Genomic DNA, 24,754 nt, shown 5'->3' on the forward strand with positions numbered 1-24,754 from the left:
AAGTCGATTTTGGCTTCTTCATCTTCGTGGAGAAACTTTCAGAATCTTGGTTATCCTCTCTCCACGTTTTCTTTTATTGTACTTTTTCCTTTTATCCATAGTTATATGATGGACCGATGGTCTTATTTATAAGCTTCTGTGCAATTTCTTAGCTAAAAAAACAACAAGCCTACTATGCTGTTTGTTGGTGTTTAGTAGCGAGATAGTATTGAATGTAATTTGATTGGTTGGAATGGTCTTTATTATAAAGCTTGATAAACTCTTAGTACATAGTTATCTTTAGGATAATAATGAATTGTCTTCTCTCGGTAAAAAAAATATGTTCTCTGTTGGATATAATATTCTTTTAGATAATATGTGGAGAGTATGTTGTTACTTCTTACAATTAGTCAATTGTTTGTGTGTAAGTTGGTTGAATTCATTTTGTTTAGGTTTGCTTACTACTTTTTTTATCGATGTTTGAAGGACTTTAAGGGGCTTTCAAAAATGCAAAGAGACTTGAAGAACGTAAAAGAACAAGCTAGTGATCGATGTTGTTCCTTCTGTAATTGGCTTTGTTTTCCTTCACACCCCGATGTTGTTCCTGGTGATTTTATCCATGTTATTGGGGACACTCATGTCTATAAAACTCATGTGAGGCCTTTACAGGAGCAGCTTTAGAGGCTTTAAACCATTCCTAGTGAGCAGAGGCTAGTGCTGATATTTATTAGTGTTTTGTACTATTAATCTTTCTATTTGATGATGACTGAATCTTAAATATCGACTTAATTTTTCTTTGAAGATGTGTGTGTAGTTCAAGTTCTAATGATTGATTTTATATGGTTTTAGCTATATCTTCAATGCCTGTCCTACTGTCCAACATGATGAGGTACAAGCAAGTGAACCGGAATATGCGGACTTTGATCTAAAGAAGTTGAGGTGATGTTTAGATGGCTAGGAATATAGTCTATCGAGTTTGGGCGCTATGTCTGGTGATGTTTTCATTTTTTTGGGGGAGTCCTAATAATATTTCAAATTTCTTAAAGAGTATTATATTTTTTTTTTCTCTCTATGTTAGTTTGGATTTCAAATGGAATCTACGATGTAAAAACGTTCATGTCAAGTACACATTGTGTATGAAATGTTAAATTGTGAAGAATTATGATTTTTGTGGGTTTGAATGGAATTATATATCTTTGTATGAATTATAGGTGTTGTATAAAGGCGCTGGAATCATATTTTTTTTACCCAATTCAAAACATTTGCCATGGCTTACAACCGTGGCTAAATTATTGATCTAGTTCAAGAAAAACAATCCCCACGGTTCATCTAAGCATTGGCCACGATTAACAACTGTGGCAAAAGGGGTATCTGCCACGACCTATGGAATGGTCCAAATCCGTGGGCAAAAACCAAGCTTTGGCCATAGCCAATAGCCGTGACAAAAGGTTAGCCACAGGCGTATTGGCAACGGTCGTGCAATGGCCATAAACCGTGGCAAAAAGGCTTTAGCCACGGTCTATGGCCATGGCAAATGCTCAGTATTCTTGTAGTGAATTTATTAGCATATATACTATGTTTGTGAAAACGGTTTCAGGTTTTGAAGTCTGTTTTAATGAGAATCTATCTTATTTGGATATGTTGGTCGTGGCATTTCATATGTAAATTTTTTTAATCCATATGCATGATTATTATTCTCAGGTGATCTCAAGTTTGGTGTATATAACCTCAGCTTGTATTAATCCAAGCGTAGTTGTTGTCAGTTTATTCTTTCTAGTTTGATACTTAGATTTCTCCAAAGTACTTACTATACATCTTAAACACTGAAGCTATTTTCATTTAAAGGGAAACGAAACTGAATTTCAGTATTATTGCTTATGTAGGCAGGTGAAGCATGTTAGATATTACATGCAATGAGGTGTATTAGAAACTTAACTTTTGAAATTAGGATTTCGTGCATCCGTGTATAACAAATTAAGCTTATTTAGTCTTGAGAAGTAATAATATCATTTTTTTTAAGGGTTGATAATATTGAACATATTAGAATTCCCATTTTTTTTTTTTTAGTCATATATATGGTTCTCTAGGTGTGATTGTATTGGACAAGGGATGTAAATGGGGCGGGTCGGGGTTGGCTCACCCTCACTCAATTTCCTAGCTCCACCACTGCATGTCATCCATCTCGACCGCACATCTATACTCATCAGTACATGTGTCGCACCTGATGCTCACTCTCAATGACTATAAAAACCATCCTCTAGAGCTACGTGTGGCTTGATTCCTGTTTCACTAACATAGTGCTGGATACGTAGACATCTTCTTACTCATGAAGAGTAGCCATTAACACCAAATAAAACCATCCCCTCTTTAGGATCCCAACTTAAGAGCTAAGAACTAAGTCTTAATCCTTGATGTAAATTTAGACATTTACAGATTGAATTAGAAATAGGTTTCCACCAGATAATGTTATTATACGTTCATTTTCTTTTTGTTTAAATTTCAAAGGAAAATGTCAGTTTTATCATTTATTGTTCTTGGCAGTGTTATCAGACCCCGCTCGGAGGTCAATCTGGTGAAGGGACTGGGTTAGTTGTTGGATTAGTGACGTGGGTTGCTGGTTGAACTATATATATATATAATACTTCGTGGGAATATTGGCAGGGCAATTGATGTGTAACTAAGGTTTGAGTCTGCTTGCAAATAATTTATTTTTGAATTTATAAGAATAGCACAATTAGCCAGATTGGCACTGTTAATCCGGCTCGGTTAGGAGACCGGTTCGCCAGTTTATTAGGTTAAACCATCGGGCCAGGCTGGGTCTGATAACACTAGTTATTGGCATGCTAATGAGTAACGAATATCGATAAGTGCACTTTTTTCTTTCTCTTTTTATTATATTCGTTCTGACATTTGATAAACTATTGAGTTCGTCTACCCCGGGGATGTCCTCATAGGGACGCCATCCGAGACCGTTGGATCCGAAATCCAACGGTCCGAAAATCAAAAACATATTCACATTTTCTCTCTTCTTTTTTGTTTTTTATTTTCAGACCGTTGGATTTCGGATCCAACGGTCTCGGAACCCGCATCCCTATAGGGATATTCTCGTGGTAGCCCAAATCTAAACTATTTCTCATTACTTTCCGCCGAATTCAAGATTAGTTTCTATATTTTATTCTTTACAACATTTTCTTCAAAAAGTGTTTTTTATATAACTTATAGGCACCGTTTGATTTAAGGAAAAGTGAGGAAAAGAAAGTATTTTCAAGAAAATTGAAAACTCCCGAGTGTTTGGTTCACAATAGAAAGTGAAAAACTAGTAGTACTCAAAAACTAGAAAACAGATTCTTCAAATGGAGGAAAGCAACCTCCATTTTAATAGAAAGGAAATTGTTTTCTTTTTTTGTCCGCCAACAGTCTCACAAAAGAGAGGGAGAGATATTTGAGATAGCAGGTTTCAAAAGGTTTTGATTCCCTACTTTCACAAGTTTCGTAAGCCTTGATCTAGTACTCTCAAACTACACTCAACTACAACAAACTTTCCCATTTCCAACCAAACACACTGGATCAAAATTCTTGGAAAATCAATACATTAAAAAACAAATGAAAAAATCAGATTTCTTTTAGAATCAGATTTCAGCGAACCAAACACAGCTTATACTATAAGTCGTTGGAGAGTATATAAATATGAGCAAATTATCCAACAATTTCGTCACTAGTAGAAAAGATGTACATATAGATTGTATGTATCTGAGGGAGTATTTGGGAGGACAAAAAGATCTAGATCAGCACACTATATCAGAGAAATAATTAAAGTCAATCTTCTATCCCGTACACTGAAAGACTTCATTATCACGAGTTCACTGTAATGCTATTGCGGAAATATGGAGAGTGAAATATGTATACGACTGTTAACTAAGAAGTATGTTATTGACTCGAATATTCCAATACGACTAGTGAAATTGCATGCTAATATGTGACTGTAGATACAGTTGAATCTCAAAATATATAAAGAGTTATCATAATTTCATGATAATTTCATATTGCTGATCCAAGAACCAGTTAAATATAAGGCATAAAAGGTGCGGGGATAATGAGTGTTGTGTACTGAAAAGGAAGAATAGTAATACGTTCCCCACGGCATAGCTGTACAAAGGATCCCAGAAAGGCCTAAGAAGCATAGCTGGATGAGGGTCCCTAAAGCGCCAAACACAATCCAACCTTACTATATGGACTTTTGGACTAGTGAATTTGCTTTGGGTGGACAGTTTTGTTTTGCTTGTGGGTGAACTTCCAAAGACATTTCTTCATATGTGCCACGGTTTCTCTCGATCTTAAGGGACGCTCACCACAATATTGTCGCATTTGATGCATCTTGGCATTGCTAAAGCATGGATGTTAAACCTAATTACTCTACGCTCTATGTTTCACTTGCATAATAATGGATATGAGTTTTGGTTAAAATTTGAGCTAGCTAGATGGTTTTTCCAAAGGAAGAAAAAAACAATGTCAAGTTCTCAGTCTCAGCACTACGTACTTGGTAGGTCTTTCCACCAGCAAATGGAGTGAGAACTTGTTTGCTGATATCCCATAGTTGCAAAAAGTTATCTGAATATGCATTTTTTAAGTTGGCCTGGGTTTAAAACGGTATTTTCATCCAGAGAAATAAACCAAAAATAGTTAGATACAGTAATCAGATAAGTTCAAGATATTAAAATTAAGTAATTTGCTTATGTACATAACAGTTTATAACATATAAAACGAAACAACATTTTTTTTTCCAATTTTCCTGTTTTCATATACTTCCTGAAGTGTGCTTGGCATTGGCGTGCATCGCTAGCTTTAGTCTGTTTTTTTTTATTAGTTTAACGAATAACTTTTCAATTTTTCAATAGTATAATGTTGTTTACTTGATTAGTAAATGCTGTGCAAGAAGTAGTTCACCTTTTGATGATTGCACAAAGAAAGATCGTCGGGTCAGTGACCACTGACTACTAGTAGATATAAAACTAACAACTTCCTAATCCTGATATTAACATCTAATCACAAATTAAAATAGCACGCTAATTCAAATTCCATGCCATTGTTATGACATAATCAGCTCACATGTCAAAGGCAGGGTGTTTGAAATTTGAAAACCTAATGAATTGAGATTATGCGATCGTTCAATCTCTTAATTATTGTAAAAGTTGAAAGTGATCCTCAGAATATAATATTTAATGTGGAAGAATGTTTCCTAGAACCGCTACTACTTATACTTAGAACAAAGTGACTGCGCCAACAAGGTGAGCCAAATTAACACAGGACCTGTTCCAAAATGTAAAGCATAGTATACTATATTAAGTAATCTTCCCAAATGTGGTCATATGATTCCAGCTGGGAATACAAAATTACGCAATGCAGATTTTTGCATTCTTTCGCTAAAGTATGACAACTAATTGTAACAGTGACAAGAAGAGAAAATTGCATCACTGCACCAATCAATATACAAAGAGAGTTTCCTGGAAGACTGACAAATGCAAAAGAAAAGAGATAAAATATACATTCTTTTGATTTAGACTAATTTTACAGTATTTTAAGATGATTCCATTTCATGAAATGATTTTCTCATCTTAAGAATCAAAGTGGCAAAAATGAAAATGGTATGGAATTAATTGGAAGAAAGTGGACATCTCTGCATCCTTCTTTTCTCCATGAAATCGTGTATTCTCTTGAGTGCAACTTCTAGTGTTTGTTGGCTCATGTTAGCAAAACAGACTCTAAACCAACCTGGTTCAGAACAATGGCACGAAGAGCCTGGAGAGATATTCAACTTCACTTCATGCAAGAATGAATTCCATATAGACAATTCACCTTCTCTTGTAGGGGCGTCCAAAAAAGGGCTCAAATTCATCCAACAAAACAACCCTGCATTTCCTTTCAAACACTCAATCCCACACTTTCTTAAGCCTTCAATGATGAAGTCATTTCTCTTCCTCAGCCTTTCTCTATTCGTCTTTATGTAATTTTCTGTAAATTTTGTGTCTGATAGCATGGAAGCCAATAAATGCTGTGTTTGAGAGGAGACTAAACTGAAGCTAGACATCCTTCTTGCAGTAGTCACCACCTTGTCGTTGTACGAATATATAGTTCCAACTCTAAAACCCGGAAGCCCAAGATCTTTCGATAGACTATAAACAATGTGAACTCTTTCCGCGTCCTTGTAATTCCGAGCATGGAGGATTTCAGCAACGCTTACAAACTCATTTGAGGAGAAGACAGAACCAGAATAAATTTCATCGGATATAAGATGAATATTTTTGCGAGTGACAAAGTCAAGAATCTCTTCGAGGACTGACTGTTCAATTGCAGCACCTAAAGGGTTTGATGGATTTGTCATCAAAACCCCCCTGACCTTGATGTTTTGAGCTTGTGCTTTATTATATGCTTCCTCTAAAGCTTGGGGAGTTATGCGGAAGTCGGTTGTGCTGTCGCAGTGAACAGGAACAATCTTGACACCAGTCCTCCACCTTAGGTCTCTATCGAATCTGCGTAACAGAATCCACCAAAAATTTAGAAAAGCGCAATGAAAACAAGTACCAATGGCAATGTGCCATGAACTCATATATATTGATTAGACAGAATTAAAACACAAAAGAAACTGAATGTATGTCTAGTTATATATGTAGTTCTTACCCTGGGTAGTATGGAGTTGGTATTAGCAAAGCATCACCAGGATTAGCTAATATGAAGGTTAGTAGTTCATTAGCTGCGGTTGCACCCGCGGTGAGAACTACTCTGGCAGGGTCGAATTTAGCTCTCCCTCCTCTTATTTTCTCCATGAAACTTGCCATTGCCTTTCTAAAAGTTTCAAGTCCATGATAATCCTGAAACAAAGCATTCTCTCTAAAGGTAGAGATCCCATTTTTCTTTCCCCAGTCAGATGCTTCTGAGTGCTGTTCCACGTATTTTTCTAGCAAATCGAACGAAACCTGTTCAACATACACACAAGATTTAATGCAAGTCCTAAACTTATAACTGTAGATATTCTTAGATAGGTAATGAAGTATTTTTTTTCTTTCTCCCCTCTCGTTCTCATTCTCAATGAAACATCTTGATGTACTTACTTGATTTTCTGCCAGTCCCATTTGTATGACCCCTGACGGGTTATTTGATTCATTGTAAGGGTCTTCATCATATGCTTTCCATCCAGCAAAGTAAGGAGAGTCTTCTCCATGGGTGTCAGAAACTGCAATACTTGACAGCTGAACACTATGTTGCTCAATCTCTATCGTCATATCTTTCCTCGAAATAACTGGCCAAAAAAGTAGTTGTTCAATTCTCTTGTACAAAGATTTTTCTCTATAGAGAATGAAAAGGCTCTTCGGTTGTGTATGTAAGATGAGTATTGACGAGAAGTGATGAATGAAGGTTACAATGTCAAAGGACCCATATATATATATAGGTAGGCTCAAACACTAAGGTCTTCCCATCTTAGTTGGAGGTAGTAAATTTCTCTCTTAGAAAAATAAACGAATGATTGATCTTGTAGTGTACAAGATCAAACCTCACCTTTACAAATGAACTTTTTTTATCATATGTGACAGCTGGTATATTTCTTGTCATTCTTGGAGAACTTCTCTATATCTCAATCTTCCGTCAATCTCCATAAGATCCACATCATATATATGGTGGTTGATGAGATTATATTTATTATCCTTACATGTTTCATTACTTTTGTCCCTTTAAAAATATCACAATGTTTTCTTCTAGTCTCACTTCTCATATTCACTATTATTGTTCTATTTATTTCTATGTAGTAGTTCAGTTCCATAAGACCATAACAGGTGCTTCCAACCTATGACTAATCAAATCCTTGATCAACATAATCTCTTGTGAGACTCACTATCGAACACAGTTGAATAATTTTAGTATTGAAGTATTACATGTGCAGATACAATTCAAGCAAAAAAAAAAGTGCAGATACAATTCAAGCAAAAAAAAAATACAATTCAAGCAAAAAAAAAAGTGCAGATACAATTCCAAGGATGTCCATGCACTTCGAGGAAAGAATTGTTGTACAAGACTATCTACATACATATCTACAAGACTACAACAAACACATACGTACATATTGTTGGAATCTCTTTAGATTTTGGAATGATATTGTAGCTGTAGGGGAGTGATATTCTCTATCCAGCACGCGCCTAACATGGTGGGAATGGCACATCGACCTATGGATACAGGTCGCATCCACGAGCTAGTAGAACGCTACAGACAGATCGCAGTATCACGCGAACTACGCTAGGAAGTGACACAGATCCCCTATCCAGAAGCAATCATTACTAAAGGTGTACTTGCATATATCTTCACCGTCAGCCACTGGTCACGGCCGCAAGCTACTTGTACAGACTGCCACTCCACATCATTACAACAGACCTATAAGGGCAGTTCTCACATGCTATCCTAATCTCGACCCCTCATTTGGGGGATCCTTTACACGTGGTGGGCAAGGATACACTCCCAACCTCTATAAATACCTCTCCTATGAACTTCGCCCGGACTCTATTCTACTCTCCCCATACAACCCGAGTAAGATCGTAGGCGGTTAAATCTCAAATCGAACTTCGGTCTCATCCATAACCTATTTCATTCCCCGGTGATTGTTTGTAAGGAAAACCATATTACACACATTTACATTGGCGCCTCGTGGTCTCCGATTACTTTGAGAAACCATACCATTTCCAAACAAATCAGAGCCAAAACTCTCAAGCCCACGAAGCATGGCAAGCCTCGGCTCAACTCCACCTTTTAGCGGGACAACTAGGGATGATTGAGCGAGCAAATAGCCGAGCTCGGGCAAGAAAAACGTCACACACTACGTGCCGCAGTGGATACACAGAACCCACTAAGTGTCACCACAGAGGACGACGTCATCAACGTCAGTCAACAGCTCAACGAGCTGAGCCAAAGGCTCGACAAAAATGCGGTAAAGAAAGATTCCATCCATATAGTGCAAAAGATGCTGAAAACCTACCGCGCATCTCCATTTGCTGTTGAAATACTTCACAAAGTCTCTCCTCCAGACTTTGTCCAACCACGGTTCCCGATGTACGACGGCCGCACATGCCCAGGCCAGCATATAGCCCGGTACGTTCAAAGTCTTGCACTCTACAGTGCCGAGTTCGACCATCTCCATTCGCGGTTGTTTCCGGTGAGTCTAAAAGATGGCCCACTCGACCGGTTCTTCTCCCTCGAGGCGGACTCAATAAAAGCTTGAGCGGCTCACCGACTGTTACCGCCAATATCGTCCACAAATGGGCGTAAGAAGGGTGATCTCAATTCACTATTCCAGCTCGCTCTTGGCAAAGAGGAAACCTACAACTCCTTCTTAAGTCGGTTCAAAACAGAACTTTTGGACATGGAAAGCGGCCTCAAAGAGTCATTTGCCGCAGTGGCTTTCACAACCGCCTGTCGCACCCGCAATACCGCACTCACCAGATCGCTCCTGAAAGACCGGCCCGAAAACGGCGGCGAAATCATCAGCCTTCGAGTTGATAAATACATCAAGCTACAAGAAGGTTTGAAAGATCAGAACCAAGAAGAAGAAGAAACAGAAGAAGGAGAGGTTTATGAGGTAACATCATCCTCTAAAAAGCGACCCCGACAACAAGGGCAATCCTCCAAACCCAAACCAAGCAATAACCGAGAATTCGCCGTGCTCACCAGATCTCCTAGCTACATTCTAGAGAAGATCAAGCGAGCTGCCTTCTACCGACCGGAGATAAGGTAGGCGGCGCATAAGATAGACCCGACCCTACTAGCGGCGTTTCACCGTGCTAGGTGTCATGAGACCGACGTGTGCTGGGGGCTCAAGCATTATTTGCAAGACCTGGTTGAAGCCAGACACATCAAGCAATACACCAATATACCCGATGGCGACTGCGTCACAAGCTCATGGCCCGAGAATCTGGCGGATCCCCCCGGACGGAGCGATCCGCGGTCCCAAAGTTGCCCTCACAGCAGAGGACGTTCCAGAGAACGCTCCAGTCAAGATCACCGTCAGCCATCAAGAGGTCGCGAGTATGACAAACCATCCACATGATCACACTTCAGGATGATTCCGTCTCAAGTTCGCGAGAAAAGAGAAGGCGCGTTGGCGCCCTTCATGAAGTTTACAACTTTTCTTCACAAGCCGCACCAGCCACACGCGCTTCGGGGCGTGGGGCCGGGGAGACATCACCTTCTCAGAGGCCGACCTCAACAAGGTTTGCCTCCCACACAACGACGCACTCGTGGTCCATGTCAAAATCAGCGACTGGACCGTCAAGCGAGTTTTGATCGATCCTGGCAGCTCCTGCGATATTTTGTTCTACCACACGATCCAAGAGATGAACCTGCCAAAGTCGGTCTTCATAGACCCAATCGCACCCCTCTTCGGATTCAATGGCTCCAGAGCCGACCCAATAGGAGACATCATACTCCCAGTCTCAGTGGCCTCCCGAGAAGACAAGGTCAACTTCAACACGCGTTTCAGCGTCCTCGATACCAAATCGTCTTACAACGCCATTCTAGGACGACGGTGGATCCATCAGATGCAGGCAGTACCGTCCACTTTGCACCAAGTGATCCATTTTCCGGGCCCAAGGAGAATGATGGAGCTTCGGAGCAACCAGCTCGAGGCCCATCATTGTAACAAGATCATCGCAGGAAACAAGATCACCGAATCTCCCATCACCGTCAGAAACGAGCCCACCAGCTATACAATGGCCAAAGACTTAGTGGCCGAGGTGAGAGCCAGCGCACCAAAATAGAACGCTGGGGGCTCCAACAAGAACTTCCTCTCACCAGCCCGGATCCCGACCTCAACCAAGGCAGCAATTGCACCAGCGTTGCAAATCCTTGAGGTTGCCCTAGTGGAGAACGTCACGTGCAAACAAAGCTTAGAGATCGCCCCACCAGCTCTCATACAACCAGCGGAGCTGTAGCAAACCACCCTAGTTTCTGTTGTCACGACAACATCAGTCACCTCTGACCCTGTTGTCGTAACCACAGAAGACGCTCCAGCTCCTACGGCTACTCCAGCCAGTCATCAGACCAGCACAACATCTGCAAAGTGCAATCCTCCAGAGAGCACTCAAAACGCACAGAACCAGGCACCGACTGAAGAAAGGCAGCAAGTGAATCTGGGAACAGAAGACGACCTTAAACTCGTCTATGTTGGGGCTAACCTCGACCCCACACTTAAGGCTCATAATGTAAATTTTCTGTCCATGAATAAAGATGTGTTCGCTTGGTCGTATATCGACGTACCTGGTATAGATCCTAGCGTTGCATGTCACCGGTTAAACGTCAACCGTGGTGCCAAACCAGTTCGACAACGACCTAGAAGATTGTCATTACGTTTTCAAAAAGCAGTCAACGATGATGTCAATAAACTCAAACAAGTAGGTTTCATCCGAAAGGTCGATTACCCAGATTGGGTAGCAAACATAGTGGCCGTTCCGAAAAAGAATGGTACAGTCCGCCTGTGCGTCGACTTCACCAACGTCAACCAAGAAACTCCAAAGGACAGTTTCCTACTACCCAGAATCGACCGACTTGTCGACCAGACTTGTGGGCACGAGCTGCTATCATTCATGGATGCATGTAGTGGGTACAACCAAATACCACTCGCTGAAGAAGATCAGGAGAAGACCTCATTCATCACTGAGCAAGGAATTTATTATTACAATGTTCTCCCGTTCGGACTGAAGAATACAGGGGTGACATATCAACGACTAGTAACTGACATGTTCCAGGACATGTTAAGAGATACCATGGAGGTCTACATCGACGATATGGTTGTCAAAAGCAAGAAAGCAGGCGACCACCTTACTCACCTCGAGCAAGCGTTCTCCAGACTACGACGAACCGGAATGAAGCTGAACCCAGAGAAGTGCCTTTTTGGAGCGTCCTCCGGAAAATTTCTCGGTTATCAGGTCTCGCAGCGAGGTATCGAAGCGAATCCAGACCAAATTCGGGCGTTCTTAGACATGCCCGACCCGTAAACAAAGAAACAGATACAAAAGTTGTCAGGCATGGTCGCTGCACTCAACCGATTCATATCGAGAGCATCAGATAAGTGCCGACCGTTCCTACAGATACTAAAAAAAGGCGAGCATTTTTCATGGAACGATCAATGCCACCAAACATTCTCCACTCTTAAGGAATACCTCACAACACCCCCCGTCTTAGCTAAGCCGACAGACGGAGAAACTTTGGGGCTCTATCTGGCAGTATCGGACTTCGCCATCAGTTCGGTCCTATTCAAAGAGGAACACAATTCAGAAAAGCCGATCTACTTTACAAGTAAGACACTCACTCCAGCAGAGAGGAATTACTCCCACGTAGAGAGAGCAGTCCTTGCTTTGTTATACTCGGCAAGAAAATTCAGACCTTACTTCCAAGCCCATCCAATCAAAGTACTTAGCGATCTCCCATTGAAGAGGATCCTTCACAAGGAAAATAAGACCACTAGGATGGCAATATGGGCCGAAGAATTGGGTGAGCACCACATGGACTTCGTCCCCCGCACGTCGCAGAAGGGTTAGGTCGTCGCAGATTTCCTAGCAGATTTTCTAGTTGACGACCCCAATTGGGAGTCAGAAACAGAGGTCACACCCATAAAAGCGAACATAAAAACAGTCTGGTCCCTCTATGTCGATGGTTCCAGCAACCCAGGAGGAAGTGATATCGGAATCATTTTAGTATCCCCCGAGGGAGCTATGATAGAGAAAGCAGTCCGTATAGACTTCGCAACTTCCAATAACGAAGCAGAGTACAAAGCACTAATAATGGGAATGCGTGCGGCAATCCAGCTCGGTGTAAGGGAACTCCAAATCTTTAGTGACTCGCAACTGGTCGTTCACCAGATCGCAAAAGAGTACACTACCAGCGAAGGTAACCTTTCCAAGTACCTTCAAGTTGTTAATGATTTGCTTCCTTCTTTTAGCAGAGCTACGGTACACCATTTTTTGCGTGACGAGAACCATCACGCAGATAGCTTAGCATACCTAGCCACTCGGACAATCGCGTCGCCCCCAAGACAACTGACCATTGAAGTGGTCGATCGAGCAGCTTACCAAGCGGACCATGTCTTGGCAATCAGCGACCTGTGCTTACTCTCTGAAGATCAGGTGAATCAAACATGGATGCAACCTATTATACAATACATCCAGCACGGCACACTCCCAGATGAGCGTACCAAAGCCAGAAAGGTTCCACACCAGGCACGTAGCTATTGTTTGGTGAATGACAGATTATTCCGCAAGTCCGCAGGGGGACCTCATCTGAGGTGCATCGATCGAGGCGGTCGATTAATTTTTTTGAGATTCATGAAGGAGAGTGTGGCAATCATGTCGGAGGTCGCTCATTGGCCCACAAAAGCGATCTCCCAAGGATACTTCGCCCCGTGATGCAGATTGATGCCAAATTGTATGTCCTCGAAGTGTGTCAAATGTCAAACATTTGGTCACAACATCATACTGACCGACCAGCGAATTGATCAACATCGCGAGCCCTTGGCCGTTCCACATGTGGGGCATGGACATTATGGGACCATTCATCCCTCAGAAGACAAAGAATCACTAAGTGGGTCGAAGCAATTCCGTTGGCACACGTCAAAGAATCACACGTCAGGAATTTCATTTGGACTCATATCATCACCAGATTTGGCTTACCACACACACTGGTGATGGAGAATGGCTCCCAGTTCAAGGGCAAGACAGTCAAAGAATTCCTGGCCAAGTGGAAGATCGTTCATGCATTCTCTACGCCCCAGTACCCTCAAAGCAATGGACAAGCGGAGGCCAGCAACAAAGCCATTCTAGAGAATTTGAAGAAGAAAATCGAAAAGAACAAGAGCCAATGGCCAAATCAGCTCGAAAACATACTATGGGCTCACCGCACTACAACTCGCTCCAGCACCGGCGAATCACCATTTTCCTTATGCTATGGCACCGAATCCGTCATCTCCACCGAGCTGACAATCACGACAACCCGTTCTAAGCTTGTCGAGTTAGGTCACAATGACTCAATATTAGCTCGAGAGGTCGACCTACTCGAAGAACGGCGCGATCTAGCAGCTATCAGAGTAGCATCCTACTAACAAGTCCTAAAGCGATCTTACAACAAACGAGTACATCCGCGATCTTTTCAACCTGGGGATCTAGTTTTGAAGAAAACTCAAGATGACTCTAAGCTAGCGCCAACGTGGGAAGGCCCTTACATAGTGGAACGCGTAGTTGGCAATGGAGGGTATTGGATTAAAACCCAGGAAGGGAAGTTGTTGCCACGACCTTGGAACACATACTTGCTAAAACAGTTTTACCAGTAGTTGTATTAGGTTTTGTAATTCAGGTTTCCATCTATTATAAGATAAAGTGTGAGATACTCAAGATTGTTACCATAAACTGCGGTTTTACTCGCATCTCCAAACCACGCCACTCGCACCGCAAGCACCATATGCACTGCTTCCTTACAGGCTACGCACGCTCTCAAGCGAGCAGAACGCTCTCAGGAGCTTACAGGCTTATCGCCTCTCCGAATCTTGCTAAGTTGAGGACCTACACTCCTAGGATCAACTCAGCGAGAACGCTCTTAGGCAGCGGCGCCCCTCGGGGGCTACGCGAAGCTCTCAAAGCGGCGAACGCCTCGGGGAGCTTACAGGCTTATCGCCTCTCTTGAATCTCGCTAAGTTGAGGACCTACACTCCTAGGATCAACTTCGGCGAGAACACTCGGAGCGGCCACGCCTCAGGGCTACGACGCCGCTCTCAAGCGGCGAGCGCTCTTAGGAGCTTACAGGCTTATCGCCTCTCCGAATCTTGCTAAGTTGAGGACCTACACTCCTAGGATCAACTCAGCAAGAAGAACGCTCAGGGAGCGAAGCCCTCGGGGGCTATACGCAGCTCAAGCCGGGGCGAGCGCTCGGGGGCTTCACGGGCTCATAGCCTCTCTGAGCCTCGCTAATCGAGAACCTATACTCCCAAGATCAACAACGTAAGAACGCTCCCAGCGAGCAATACGACCTCAGGAACTCGCAGGGTCATGTTCCCCCTTTGCCTAAGCTAATCAAACACTTACATCTCCTAGATCACTCTCCCGAGCAATACTAAACGAGCATAACGCTTTATGAGAATACCTCTCAGAAACAAGCCCAATGAACTAAGTAAGAGAGTGATAGTCACAGGCAGTCAAGCAAAAGATAAACATTAAGCATACAATTACCATGGAGCTATACAACAGGTTTCAGGTAACCAGTTCAAATCCACCGATCTGCTGGGTTTACCCAGGAAATCCAGATCGGACCGGTGAACAAAGAAAGGAAAATTAACAAACTGCCACTTTTGTGGAGACCAGTTCTCTATATCAAATAAAAACGAACTGCTTAGGGCAAGCTTGAAAACACAGCTCTAATGTTTAACCCTCATAGGGGCAAAGAACAGATACAGTCACTTCAAACACGAGCTAAGTTTCTTACCAAGAAGAGAAATCACCATCACGGAGCCGCAACCACATGTTTATCTTGAGGAGTTGTGCTGGTCGAAGGAATGTGCCTCGCAGCCCTCGCGACCCAACCTGCAGCAACCCGCATACCCCCCGGCCGAGACCGTCACTTTTGTCGGTGACAATACTTCGTCCAAATTTGGCATACTTTCGCTCTGAGCCATGGTATACGCGCTTTGAGCTTTGCGAGCAACCCGCTGACAGCGCTTAGCGTACTCAATGACTTCCGCTACCTCCATTCGCAGCTCAGCCATTGCAGCGACTTGTTGAGCGTTCTCACCAGCAGCAGCACGGTACTTCGCCATCATTGCCTCCAACTTCCTCTTGTCGGCCCCAGTGCAACTCGCTCGCAAAGCATCCCAAATCGACGAGAGTTGGCGTCGATATCGACCGTTGTTGCGGCGTTCTTGAGTTTATCATACCCAGCCAGAAACTACAAGGACAAAATCATAATCAGAATCACTTAAGGAACAAAGCGGCAAAGCAGACAGAGAAACACTCACCAAACAACTAGCCATATCCATGGTCCCCAGCAGCGTATCCATATATTCATCCTCGACTTCAGCTCTATCCCCATCTAACACGATCCCCTTCAGCAGACTAGTCGCTATGGGTGCCGAGTGGAAGCTGCAATCAGAGCGTTTTACAGCACGCTTCTTCCCCGTTCTCCCCACGTAGTAGAATTCGCTCCCCACGTCCCCGACACGAGGGAGCGAACTCTCACTAGCGACGTGACGACCTGATCCCTTGGATCGCTTGTTCTTCTTGCCCCCAGACGCCACAACTTTCCTCTTACCGCGGTCCCCATGCACATGGGGACGGAACTCCATCTCCTCCATGAGCAGAGGGGAACTCGCTCTTGCACTCCCTTCTCCTCTAACGTAGGGGAAACACCGAGCCATAGTGTAAGCTGGGCACAGAGAACAAAACACAGATGGTCAGAGCGGCCAGTAACCTCTACGTTCATGATCAAAATGAAGGAAAGAGAAACGTACCTGAGTAAAAGGGAAAGCGGAGAGAAACAGACTCAAGTGGGAAGGGGAGCAGCCACAGTAGGAAGAACAAGACGAGCAAATGTCGTTGCTCTCCCAAGACCGGTCGTATTTATACCCACGAAACGTCTCTTCCCAAGGCACACCATTATGGCATCGAGACACCAAACGCCAGCCAACCTGGCAGCCATCATTTCATATCTCCGACCGCCCATATCGACGACACGCCACGCGCGCGCTACTATCTTCGTGCCGCACTGTGAGTACAAAACACCCTGGCGCCCTCATCGAGATGAACGACCTGCACCATTTAGTTCGCAACAGCATGCACATGCTTACAAATACAAACATTCTTCTCATACACAAGGCTAGGTATAAAGGGAAAGAGCAACAAGATTCACATTCATACAAGGAGCGACCTAACGACAAGAGGGACGCCCCAATTCAAAGACTAACCGTGCTGCTGAGAACACTCAGGAAATCCAGCACAGTTAATCATTAAGTACCATAATCAATAACAAAGAAGAAAAACGAGCTGCCCAGGTCAACCTAGGAAACCAGCTCTATTGTTTACGGCCTGAGGCCCAGTACAAACGCATACAATAACAAATGGTCTAAACACTTTCATCTAAATCTTCCCCAAGAGCGACATTCAAAACGAAGACGGAGCTTGGATCACTAGCAGACGCCACAACTGCCTCAGCACCAACCACATGGAGATCGCTGGACCCCTGAAGTTGCTCACTCATCAGACCAGTGAAGGGGGGTGGCACGACTGCAGAAACAGGGGCGGCCTCTTCAGGCAGTCCGCCTTCGAGCTTCGCCCGAAGTCTGGCGTTCCCACTCCTCCTGCAGGTCGTCCAATTTCCTTTCCAGCTCCTCCACCTCAGCACGGATGGTGAGATAGGCCTCTTTTGCTTGCAGAGTCGAAGTCTTACATCGTTCAGCATAGGTGTTGGCCGCGGCTAGTTGGCCCCTCAATGCCTCCACCTCATGCTTCAACTCGATCGACTCGTTCACCGCAGAGGTCCTCTCCGAGTCGGGGCGAGGTGAGGCCTCAAATAAGATCAGATTCGGCCTTCTCCTCTTTATGCGGCTCGTAGATTCGGCTTTCGTCCCTTAGTGACTCAACGTCTACCTTCTCCAGTTCAGCGATCTGCGCAGCCGTCTTCAGCTTCTGGTACCCAGCGATCAGCTGCGATAGCTCGCACAACATATCATGTTATTACCAAACTAACAACATATAACGAGATAACACAGTCAAGTAGAATGCAAGAGTTACTCACCAGGCACATCGCCTTGTCCATCCCCCTCAGGTTCGACTCCAGCTCCTTAGCATCCAGGTCCTTCCTATCACCGTCCAGGGTCATCCCCTCCAACAAGCAAGCAGCTATGGGTGCGGACTTGTAGCTGCAGTCCGACCTCCTCACATAGCGCTTCTTCCCAGTTACCTCATCAATGAACATCAGGTTGCGCTCCAGCTCGTCTTTTCTAGTACTGGAGTGCCCCTTACCAGTCTCTCTTGCACCAACCTTTCCCTTCATCTTGCCAGAGGGATCTCCAACAACCCTAGGTCGAGCGACCTCCGGGGCAACCTCCGGGGCGTCCTCACCTAGGACGCTGAAGTCGGGAATCGGCCTTGCCCTCGAAGTTCTGAGCAGCCCTTCCCCGATTCGCTTCTTCCCCACCCAGTAGCGGTCACCCACCCTTCGCGCCGCCAGCGGGCGATACTCACGGGATGTCGAAGAGAACGTCATCCACATCCAAAGGAGCGTCCTCTCGACCCTTCCCCGCTCCAGACCCAGAGGCCCCAACATTTCCAATGGGTTGCTTCACCCCAGTATGGCCTCGTTGCCTGTCTTCCCGCGTCACCAGTTCGCTCTTCCGCTTCTCCATCACAGCTTTCTTCGACCTCTTCCCACTCACGTTACCCCGTACTCTGGCTTTCTGCTCTTCTCTTTTCTCCTGGATTGCAGGTCCTCTGCGCTCTTTAAAGAAATGCGCAACTTCCGGTAGCTTCGCCTGTTTTTCAGCTCGCGTCAGCCTAGCAAACTTCTCGATCACTTGTCGACTTGACTCCTTTTTCAGGCGGATATCTGCATAGAAAACAAGACAAAAGTTTCAGTTTAAGTTCAGCAAAACCAAGTTGACCTAATCTGACAACGCGCTGCTACCACCCACCAGTAAAGTCGCATATTCTATGGTCCACACTGAAACCTCTAGCACAGTAGCTTCCTACAAGGAGCAGCGGTTGTTTGTCCCACGACTCGTTACTCTTACCATCCAGAACGCCCGACAGTGTAGCCTGAGTTTGCAGGCTAAAGTTCAGCGACCTAGATCGCTTTACGAGGTAGTGCTCGATAACATCAGCGACCTCGATTCGGTACTCACCACTGGCGTTCAATAGGTCAAAAACCTTGAATAATCGCCACGTATTACCTACAAACTGAACAGGCGCCTTGCCACAATGGTTCAGGAACTCGCAAACCAGCTTGGAGAACGGTATCGTCGTATGTGCCCTCGTCCCCTCACGGATGATTACCCATGATTTGGTGGGGGTGTACCTATCACTATAAACCAGAGCGTTCTGATCCGGCTCATGGATCTCCAGATCGCTTATGGTTATCCCATATTTCTTTCTCAGATATGGGAACGCCCTTAAAGCATGTCTATCCACAGCCCTAGGTGGCAGCCCGCTTGAAGACGACGACCCCTCACTGCGACCTGAAGTGCTAGCTTCAGCAGCTACAGACGCAGATCGAGCCACATCTTCCTCACTGCTAGCCCCCTCAGCCGCCTCACCTTCATCATCACTCTCACCCACCCACACACGCACTCATCTTTTTCATCACCTTCGCCCATCCCAACCAAGAGAAACTTCGCGAACCTCATTAGATCGAGTGTCATCGGAGTCCGACATTTTCTCTTCTAACCCTAACAAGTCTAGCCACTAGTATCTAACAGGGTATCCTAACAACTCTAGAACTGAGGCTTAGCACCAAACAAGAAGAAGAGGTTCAAAAATGGCAGAGAACTAACCTGAAGGATGATGCGGTAATGAAGTTCTGTCTACCAGACGAAGCAGCCAAATGAAGTCTCAAAAGAGCAAGTGAAATTTTTGAGCAACTGCCCCTCCAGTTTCCGAGGCATCATGATTACACCCTAGCCCTAGCTGCCCACGACTTCTAACCAACTGTCCTGTCTTTTCACATCCCAAAAAATGGAAGCCGTTTTTCTTCTCTGCAGAATCGCCGGATCATCCGCGTCTTTGCACACGCGTCAAAAGTTCGCACCCACTAGCTCACATGGTTAACACGAGCCATTCCTCACAGGTCGTTGGAAATTTCCACCTCTAACATACTCCACGCGTGCTACCGATCTCTCTCAGCAGGTCGTTCTCACAACCTACTGAGAGGGGGTTGTGTAGGGGAGTGATATTCTCTATCCAACGCACGCGCCTAACATGGTGGGAATGGCACATCGACCTATGGATACAGGTCGCATCCACGAGCTAGTAGAACGCTACAGACAGATCGCAGTATCCGCGCTAACTATGCTAGGAAGTGACACAAATCCCCTATCCAGAAGCAATCATTACTAAAGGTGTACTTGCATATATCTTGACCTTCAGCCATTGGTCACGGCCGCAAGCTACTTGTACAGACTGCCACTCCACATCATTACAGCAGACCTATAAGGGCAGTTCTCACATGATATCCTAATCTCGACCCCTCATTTGGGGGATCCTTTACACGTGGTGGGCAAGGATACACTCCCAACCTCTATAAATACCTCTCCTATGAACTATGCCAGACCTGATTCTACTCTCCCCCATACAACCCAGAGTAAGATACATAGGCAGTTCGCTCTCAAATCGAACTCGGTCTCATCCAATAACCTATTTCAGTCCCCCAGTGACTGTTTGTAAGGGAAAACCATATCACACCTTTACAGTAGCCTTGTGGGATCCTTAATTAATTGGCATGCTTGAAGAGATTGAACAGATGAAGAGTAGTACGTAAAGTCTGGATGAAGTGATGCACTGACAATCATACCAATTAAGCACCAACCTATAGCACTCTGTATATCAAACATAGTTCAGACAAAAAAGATGCTCTTGGAAAATCTTGTATTTTACACCTGTGGTGAGTCCAAGCCACGGAACTTCAAAAGTTCACTGTTGTTGTTGTTGTTTATATAACTAGTGGATAGTTGGATACTAAGGGTTATTTTATCATAATCTATACATCATCTTCTATTTTGAGGCTTTTTTTGCCCCCTTTTTCCTATTTGATAAAAGCATGTGTTTTCTATGGTTGCAGGAAAATAAGGACTTGTGCGTGTATTTCAGTATGTATTTATTTACGTTTAAGCGTACACATGCGTAGACGGAATTAATTTGCTGCTTAAATAGCCTTATAAGCAGAGTATTCTCCCAAGTGCCTCCTCTTTGAGGCGGTGGAAGTTCTTAGAGCGTGATTGTATATGATTCTTCTGACAGAAATTACTACGGCGCTGGAGGCCGGGTATGTTCTTATAAAATAATGGTGGTGATGATTGCTCACTCATATGCATATATGAAGTATGAAATCGAAGAAACTCAATAACTTTTCTTCTAGTCTTCTCAAATTAAGTACTTATTTGTTATGTGTAGATTGTACTGCTTGTGTGGACCCTCATAAATGGTCTGCATGGAATTATCTGATCCCCCTATTCTGGGGCTTCGTTGGACCAATTGTGGGCAATGAGACTTCCAACTTGATGACATCCTTAGTAGCACATTGTCTCTATGGACCAGCTGGGCATGTTCTCTGGACATGGCACCCAGACTGGACCCTTTAAATCTGCAGGCTTAGCCCGGGTTCGTAGCCAGGGCACATCATTACCTGATCGTCCTCATTTGTGGCCTTGTTGGATCGACTTGTGTAGTGAGACATCCAACTCGATGGAATGCTCATCAGCACAATGCTTCTATGGACCAGCTGGGCATGATCTCTGGACATGACACCCAGACTGGACCCTTCATATCTCTGCAGGCCTAACCCCTCGTTCAGAGCGTGGCACGGGGATGGCATGTGGGTCAATCCTCACTATAAGCCCGTGTCGGTGAAAACAAGGACCGGCCCGGATCTCACGAATCCGAGATTTTGACTCTATCCAATGTAACTGAAAACTAGGGATAAGGATCCATATCCAGAGATTCCCTAGTTTTTTGGATGGTTACATATTGAATAGTTTTCAGCAACAGAACTACATTTGAAAGCTCTATACTCAGTAGACTTTCAAAGACTTGATCCTTCTGGGGTATGTAGGTAGCCACTGAACTAAAAAGTGGTTCAGTCTCAACATCTCAAACAAACCAATTCATCGTTACTTAAATATTATGTGCATAATTTTATAGGTGGTGATATTCAAAAGGTTAGTTTCTCAAGAGTGTTTTGGTAGATCTGTAGCTTACAATTTTTGCCCCGACATCTTTTGGCGCCGTCTGTGGGGAGCAAACCCACGACTACTTTCTTCTATTTTATTATATTGAATATCACGATCAATGGCTGCTAGTAGACCCAAAAGAAATCAAAAGCTGGCTGACACCAGTCAGGCTCCAGAAATTGAACAAAACCTTCCTCCTAATCTTTGAGAGACAAAGACAACACCGATTCTTTGATGAGGTTCATGCTTTCGGATCAACATACACGTCAGATTCCCCCACAGAATTTGGGAGCCTAGCATGAAGAAGAAGATTTGGTGGAGAACCTGCGAATTACTGTTCCAACAGGAGAACAAGATGCAACTAGGGATACTCGAGTCGTCACACACGGAGGCGGATTTGTATCTACTAGGGCAAGACCTTTAATGCTACATCAACGTCTGCAGCAATGCCTTGGGCTTAGGTCGGGTGCTATTTCTACCAGATCTTGACCATCCATACTGCCTAGACGTTTGCAAGAGCGCCTTGAGCCTGAATCTAGCCCTTAGGATCTGAGCCAAAGTGCTCACCCATCTGATGAAGAAACTCTGATGTTTATGCTGCTCAGGCTGACCAGAGAAAATGATCTACTTAGGAGAAATGAAGGCAAAAGGCCTAGGGAAGAAAACTCTTAGCAAGAATCTTCCGTACCAAGGGAAAGCAGGTCTCCTAGAAGGAGGCATCATCCAAGGAGCCACGCTTCCAGCCGCACCCAAAACCACATAACTCCAATTGTGGAACGTTTAGGTGGAGCTAATGCTGTACTAGGACGGGTTCGTAGCCCACAGCGTCACCGAAGCAGATCAGTATCAAGATGTTCCTAGTACTCCAAGGAACGATCAGTGTTAGTTTTCGAATATTCCTCTAGCTTCGGATCAAATCGATCTAGAGCGTGACATGCAATGCTCTCGCAGTCCGGTACCACAGAGAGGACAATACAAACCAGCTCGAGGTAACAGAAGATTTGATCGTAGTCCTGGAGGTTCAGATTCCTCAAAATTCGGATACAATGGTTCGAGGAACACTCGCCGGAGGACTAATGGAGGTTATCAGAAAGCTGGAGATAGAAGAGGTAGACAACAATGGGCGGCGAAGCCCGCGAGGCCGAGCCTCCATAATTCTGTGGGTGGTTACGCTCAAACCAGAGAGCTAAACCCACACAGGGCTAAAGCAAATTTCAGGCGATATAGGCACGACTCTATTGAGCCAAGCTGGAGCCCTGAAAGGAGAAACCGTACTGATAACCGTAAAAAATAGTAGAACACTAATATTAATATTAACAACACTAATACGTAATCCTACCGTTCTTACGTTTAAATCAATTCTTCTTACTCTCAAAACATAATCATGCAATATAAGAGAGTCAGGATTCGTTCCACTCTTAACTGTCTAGACTTAAATTGAATTCAACTAATCAAACCAAAAGGAACAATGGTGAGAGTAATGATTTGATGTGAAATTTCTATACTACCATTCCCAACAGACAAGAACAATAATAAGAACATGTCATTATAGAATAAGTAATTAACTTTATAAATCTAATAGAACAATAAGAACAAGATATGATTGAATGAATAACAACTATTTTATTTATCTAATGAATGATATTCAATGATTTAATTAACTAATCTAAAACAAAGAATGAAACTAATTAATGGAATGAAAACTAAGTAATTAACTAATCTAGATCTATCTTTTTCTAACCCTAAACTCCATTAACATTAGCTTCCTAACCTAACTACCTAACAAAGAGTCAAGCTTTTGTTTTTATACTTTCAGATCCAAAAATCGTGCATGGGCTTGGAGCCATGTTTTGGGCCGGAAAATCGGGCCTAAAACCCAATTTCTTTAGTCCAAAATGGGCTCTTCAGCTGCAGTTGGCTTCGACAGATGTTTTGTCCACTTCTACTCCTCTGATTGGGTCAAGGCTTAGACCATTGGAAAGCTCTTTCCGAGCCGGTCATTTTGACATAAGGTAGGCCCAATTCCGAGGTCTGAGTCCAAAGATACGGCCTTCGGAAGTTCTGCTGACTTTGTGTGTTGTTTCTGCTCGTGTTGACTTTTCAACTTTTGACCGGGCTTTACAAAGGCTTTGTCTTCTTGAATCTTGGCCTTTATTCACAGAACTCCTTAGCAACTGACCTTTGCTCCTTTATCTCGCTAAAGTGGCACATTTCTGCACATAATGCAGTTTGAAGCCTGAAATGCATAAAAACACGTAATCAGTATTAACTCTTAACTATTACTCACATAATTGGTCTAAAAGTATGATGATTAAGGGGTTAAAACTACAGTTTTGGGCTCTTATCAAACCACCCCCAAACAGCATTTTGCTTGTCCTCAAGCAAAGATGAGAAATTAGAATAAGTGACCAAAAATGGAGTTCTATATACTCTCGTTTCGCTGAGTGCGATTGCATTGACCATATGCAACAAGGCCTTAAACCACTAGGAATTCCCTAGTGACGAGTTATAGCCTTGTGAGAGTTTTCCAGTGAAGATACTCACAAACTTCATCTATACTACAACGACTAAGAAATAAAACTATTGTTTCCTTATTTATGTCTCAATTATTTATACATCTCATTAGCAATGAATACAAAATAATCATATCGAAACCTAAGCTAATATATACATAATAATCAATCATCTACGAATAAACATATATACAATGAGTAATGCTATGAAATGCAGTAATAGGTCCATTTCTGAAACTTTGGAATAACGTCCTTAAGTAGGTTCTCACATAAAAGTCAAGACAAAAATCACTTTGATTTTTCCACTCAAGTT

At 43.6% G+C, this 24,754-nt stretch overlaps 1 protein-coding gene across 1 annotated transcript; it reads right to left on the reverse strand.

Annotated features, from left to right (window-relative positions):
* Positions 1-5,433: 5,433 nt before the first annotated feature.
* ACS7 (1-amino-cyclopropane-1-carboxylate synthase 7) lies at positions 5,434-7,432 on the reverse strand. The gene is made up of 3 exons (XM_086599437.1): positions 7,086-7,432; positions 6,655-6,950; positions 5,434-6,506 (listed from the first exon to the last, which is right to left on the reverse strand). Exons 1-3 carry the CDS (start codon positions 7,254-7,256, stop codon positions 5,630-5,632), a joined length of 1,344 nt encoding a protein of 447 aa, XP_086455563.1. The 5' UTR covers positions 7,257-7,432; the 3' UTR covers positions 5,434-5,629.
* Positions 7,433-24,754: the final 17,322 nt, after the last annotated feature.

Source organism: Coptis chinensis, chromosome 3 (assembly GCF_015680905.1).
Source record: "Coptis chinensis isolate HL-2020 chromosome 3, ASM1568090v1, whole genome shotgun sequence".
Classification (NCBI taxonomy): domain Eukaryota; kingdom Viridiplantae; phylum Streptophyta; class Magnoliopsida; order Ranunculales; family Ranunculaceae; genus Coptis; species Coptis chinensis.